Below are 6,025 nucleotides of genomic sequence, written 5' to 3' on the forward strand. Positions count from 1 at the left end.
AAAAGGCTTTTATATTTGCCAAAAATATAACTTTTTTTATTTTAAAAACAAACAAGCAAGCCCTGTCCAGATTTAAAGCGTAACGCAAAAGTAACGTAACGCATTACTTTCCATAAAAAGTAACTAAGTAACGTAATTAGTTATGGAGTAACGAAATATTGTAATGCATTACTTTTAAAAGTAACTTTCCCCAACACTGTATTTAACACTTAATTTATGAGTAATTTATCTGAGTGATTTATAACTTTGAGGACATCCCGAAAGGTCAGGTTAATTTTATTTGTATGGCTCTTATTACAATACACATTGTTTTAAAGCAGCTTCACAGAAATACATAATGTTCATGTTTATAGTACCTTAATGCCTTATAGGTCAGATTTAGCTCACTTTTGACCACAGTTTTAGCTCTAAACTAGAGCTTGCTTTTACTTAACATGTACACGAATATATCTGAGTGTCTTTTGAGATTGTCTTCACAGTTTTATGAAAGAAAAGCAACTGATTTCACACCTGTCTGCCTGTCTCTCTCTGTATGTAGGTAGTGTTGGTGCGCTATACTGGGATCCGGTTCAGAAGTGGCTGTTTTCCGGAGCGTCTGATCACAGTGTGATCATGTGGGACGTTGGTGGCAGACAGGGACGCACATTACTACTGCAGGGACACCAGTGAGAACACACACACACACACTGCCATGAACCACTGCCACATGTGCTACCACGCTGTAAATGGAATAGAAACCTAAGACAGAGAACTATTTTTCGATTTTCAGTTCCGTTTCTTTTCTTTAAAAAAAAATCTGAAAGTGAATGATTTTCATGATATTCTGTTTCATTAATGGTCGTTGAGCATGTGTGTTGTTCCAAAATATACCGGTTCTGACATGTCTCAGCCCACACAATCGAAAGTAGCAATGTAAGAGATAACACACACTCAACCGGTCCTTATCGTAAAATAAAATCACTTGATGCAAGTGATTTTGATACAAGACCCTTATGGGGTTCATTTTGCAATAATGACCGTTTAACTGCACATTTATCTTCTTATTTCATAGATGCTTACCAAATAAGTAAATAATTGAACATGAAGGATTGATTTGAGTTTGAATTATTCGATTATTTGAGATGAAAGAGACTGCAGAGTGACGTAAATGTTTGGGGTCATTTAATAAATAATACTTTTATTCAGCCAAGATGCATTAATTTAATCAAACGTGAAGATATTTGTAATGTTACAAAAGATTTCCATTTCAAATAAATGCTGTTCTTTTGAACCTTCTATTCATAAAAGAATTCTAAAAAAGAAAATGTATCAAATTCTCCACAAAAGTATGAAGCAGCACAACTGTTTTCAACACTGATAATAATCAGAAATGTTTCTTGAGCAGCAAATCAGCATATTAGAATGATTTCTGAAGATCGTGTGACACTGAAGACTGGAGTAATGATGCTGAAAATTCAGCTTTGATCACAGAAATAAATTACATTTTAACATATATTCAAATAAAAACAGCTATTTAAAACTGTAATAATATTTCACAATATTACTGTTTTTACTGTATCCAATAAATGCAGCATTAGTGAGCATAAGAGACTTTATTCAAAAACATTAAAAACATCTTTCGACCCCAAACTTTTGCATATATAGGGTGTGTATATATACAGTGGGTACGGAAAGTATTCAGACCCCCTTAAATTTTTCACTCTTTGTTATATTGCAGCCATTTGCTAAAATCATTTAAGTTAATTTTTTTTCCTCATTAATGTACACACAGCACCCCATATTGACAGAAAAACACAGAATTGTTGACATTTTTGCAGATTTATTAAAAAACAAAAACTGAAATATCACATGGTCCTAAGAATTCAGACCCTTTGCTCAGTATTTACTAAATAATTATAAATTCTTTATTAATTCTAATGTAGTACAAGCTCAGATAGACTTGCTGGTCAAAGAGGAAGTTGTCTCTCACACGCACTCCAATATTAGAGCGTATGATTGAACGAGTCCATGGCCAAATTGTCTAATCATGAAGCAGTGACGAACTTTCTTGCCGTCGCCATGGCAACTTCTGCGTAAGTCATCAAGTCACATCCATCTCTATGGTGACCGGAAAGCTACTCGTTCTCGAAATGTCATGGAGACGTACGTTATCTCTCTCTCTGTAACTCTTTCTTTCAGGCTCCGCAGTGGCTGGACAGCGATTCCTGTCAGAAATGCGGACAGCCATTTTTTTGGAATATAAAGCAGATGTGGGACACTAAGACCTTGGGGCTCCGACAGGTACTGAGTGCAACAGTACGGTTAAAAACATAAAGATCCGAATCGGTTTGACATCATGTCTTCATAAACATTTTGATGATATTTTGGTCTTATTTTAGCCTGTTACGCATCTGCACTTTTAAGTTGTCTTAAAGGAATAGTTCACCCAAAAATGAAAATTTGCTGAAAATGAACTCCCCATCAGGCCATCCAAGATGTAGATGAGTTTGTTTCTTCATCAGATTTGGAGAAATGCAGCATTGCATCACTTGCTCAGCAATGGACCCTCTGCAGTGAATGGGTGCCGTCAGAATGAGAGTCCAAACAGCTGATAAAAACATCACAAGTAATCCACACCACTCCAGTCCCATCAGTTAACATCTTGTGAAGTGAAAAACTGCGTGTTTGTTAGAAACAAATGCATTAAGACATTTTAACTTTAAACCTTCACTTCTGTCCAAAATACAAGTCCATAATCCGTAATAACACTTCCTCCAGTGAAAAGTCCATCTCCTGTTGTCTCTCACATCAAAATCCACCAACATATTTGTTTAAGGCTGTTTTGAACTATTTTTGCTTGTAAACAGTGCTTGATCTGTGCAGATTTCTCTATTGATTCAGACGAGATTGCTTTTTCACTGGAGAAAGCATCATTATGAATAGAGGACTCGTGTTTTAGCTAGAAGTTAAGTTTAAGTTTGCAGTTAATAATGTCATAACAATGGATTTGTTTCTTACAAACACACATCTAACTGATGGACTGGAGTGGTGTGGATTACTTGTGGATTACTGTGATGTTTTTATCAGCTGTTTGGACTCTCATTCTGACGGCACCCATTCACTGCAGAGCATCCATTTCTGAGCAAGTGATGCAATGCTACATTTCTCCAAATCTGATGAAGAAACAAACTCATCTATATCTAGGATGAGTACATTTTCAAAAGATTTTTGGGGGAAATATTCTTTTAAGGAAGCATCTCATGATGTACTGCCCATGTCATTTCCTGTCCTCAGCATCACTGCAGGAAGTGTGGTAAGGCGATCTGTGGCAAGTGTAGTTCTAAACGCTCCACATACCCCATCATGGGCTTTGAGTTCCAGGTGCGCATGTGTGACGACTGCTACGACACAATCAAAGAGGAAGAGTGAGTTCTTTTGCCTCTTCTGTTTGGTTCTGTGTTAATACATCAGATGATTTTTCTTATTCTTGTGTATTTGCATTTGCGTGTTTCAGTCGGACTCCTCTGGCTACGTTTCATGAAGGGAAACACAACGTCGCTCACATGGACATGGACCCAAGCCGAGGACTGATGGTCACCTGTGGGAGTGATCGAGTTGTTAAGGTCTTGATCTCTTATGTTCTTGTATTTTAGTGACTGTAAATAGCATATCATCATAGAATTTGTGTTATTTCTGCAGTATGCAGTGTCCGTACTAACACAGTATGTGCATTGTTATATGCATAGATTATTTAGATTATTTACTACATTTGTCACACTGTTCAGTATATGAACAGATCACACTGCATGGAACATCATATCCTACAATTCACTGCAATTAACATTTTTCACAATGAAAGAAATAATATCAGCCATGATTTTTGATATCTCTCCTCCCTGACTTGATTATTTGATTGAACAAATTTGAGACAAAATTGCATTAAAAATGGAAAAAATAAAATAATAATAATAAATAAAACAAGCTTTATATTTCAAATGTGATTATAATGAAAAATCATTATTGTTTTCAGTAAAAATGTTCAAATCAAAATTCAACTCAAATTAAAATGAAAAATTTTGCCATGGCAACTAACTGGAAAAAAAAAAACCCTCAGTTTAATTTGAGTACTGAAATTGCTAAAAGTAAAATTGAAATATTGATTAATTTAAGCTATGTAGACGTATTTATTTTTTTTTTTTTAAATGACAAAAGCACAACAAAATTACAACAAGTTAGACTAAAATTTAATTGTAAATTGAAAATATAAAAAATATATATTAATAAATACTATAATATATAAATAGTACTAAAATAACACTGCTAGTAAGACATAATAGTGAAACATTAATATTAGACAAAAAAACTGAAATGAAAATTAGAAATGTTGCCATGGCAACTAACTGAAATAAGTTCAAGCTGAAGTACTAAAACTGAAATGAAACTGCATAAAGCTGTTTAGAAGTATTTAAAAATAATAGTAAATAAATAATAAAAATGACAAAAGCACATAATACAATTACTCAAATTAAAGGGAAAACTGCAAATATAAAAAAGGTCATTCAAAATATTATTAAATACTATAATCGATTATGAATGTAATACTCAAATAATACTTCTAGTGTGTCACAGAGTATACTGTGCCGTATGCAGTAAGCTATTCATATTACCTTTAGCATGAAACAGATGCAGAACAAATTTGTTAATAAACTCAAAATGAATTCATTTATTCATGATTTCACATTTGTTCTGATTGTGAAGAGTGAAGTCTTCTCCGTGCTGATGGTCTGATTGGTCTTTGTGCAGATCTGGGACATGACGCAGGTTGTGGGCAGCAGTGTAGCGGCGGGATTCTCTCCTCGCTGATTGGCTGTTTCTGAAGGCACCGCCCACACTCCGCCAACAGAGATCATGGAAACGCTCACCTACCTGTCTAACTCTCTCGTCCTTCAGCTGTGGAGTCTGCGCAAAACGGACACTTCAACACGGTGTATGTGAATATGTGTGTCGTTGGGATGCTCCTTGATTTTATGAATCAGACGTTCATGTCTCTTATGAGGTATGATGACCTGGATTTGAGCAAACATGAACTCAAGGTACTTCTGAAAGCACAATATTTGCGCTCTTTCTGTGTGTGTATATGGCGCTTTGTCACAGACTGAAGGTTTCTGGCTTTTTGTATTTCCTCTATCCAGAAGTACCACTCAAACACAGGAAGTATTCCTTCATCACATCCTGTTTCTTCTTCAGCCATCTTTCTTGTTTCTCCATTTTACCCTTTTTGAATTTCAATGCTACTGCTGGTCATAGTAACCAGCACTCGTGTTACCATGGAATCATAGTAACAATGGAACATTCCCGGACAAACTTGTCGTTTTCCCTCTAAAAATGTCTCTGCAACCCCAACAGTCAAGTGAAGATAGAGTTCCATCTAAGAGATGGACAGGTTCAGGTCAGATAGGTGAGGGACATTAAGTGTAGCATAAAATCCATGGAGCATAGTTAATACAGTAGGGTTCAGTTGTAAAACAATATTTATAGGACTAATTATCGGTTCTCTGTGATTTAGGGACAAATTATAGTATGGAGGCTTGTTTCCGCCATGGGATAAAAAAAAATTCAAAAAGCAATTGCAATTTTTTATCTCACGATTCTGCCTTTTTTCTTGCAATTGTGAGTTTATGTCTTAGAATTCTGTTTTTGTTTCTGCCCTAACATAAAAAATGGTGATTGTAACATTTTATCTCACAATTCAGATTGTTTTTTCGCGCAAATTCCAAGTTATAAACACGTAATTGCTAATTTACACATTGCAATTCTGACTTTTTTCCCAAAATTCTGAGTTTGCATTAATTCTGACTTTTTTCTGAATTCTAAATTTACGTCTCACAATTCAGTTTTTTTATAAAAAATGTTGTAACATTTTATCTCACAATTCAGATTGTTTTTTCGCGCAAATTCCAAGTTATAAACACGTAATTGCTAATTTACACATTGCAATTCTGACTTTTTTCCCAAAATTCTGAGTTTGCATTAATTCTGACTGACT

General features: G+C 34.9%; 1 protein-coding gene across 1 annotated transcript in view; it reads left to right on the top strand.

Moving 5' to 3' along the window:
* LOC107725100 (WD repeat and FYVE domain-containing protein 1) overlaps positions 1-5,769 on the top strand; it is a 17,787-nt gene extending 12,018 nt beyond the window's left edge. Inside the window, 5 exon segments of the mRNA XM_074560123.1 lie at positions 539-768; positions 2,179-2,280; positions 3,274-3,404; positions 3,494-3,602; positions 4,783-5,769. Coding sequence (XP_074416224.1) covers positions 539-768; positions 2,179-2,280; positions 3,274-3,404; positions 3,494-3,602; positions 4,783-4,842 — 632 coding nt within the window. The 3' untranslated portion in view covers positions 4,843-5,769.
* The last annotated feature ends 256 nt before the right edge of the window (positions 5,770-6,025 follow it).

This window comes from Sinocyclocheilus rhinocerous, unplaced genomic scaffold (assembly GCF_001515625.1).
Source record: "Sinocyclocheilus rhinocerous isolate Xijiao unplaced genomic scaffold, SAMN03320098_v1.1 scaffold1755, whole genome shotgun sequence".
NCBI classification, from domain to species: Eukaryota; Metazoa; Chordata; class Actinopteri; order Cypriniformes; family Cyprinidae; genus Sinocyclocheilus; species Sinocyclocheilus rhinocerous.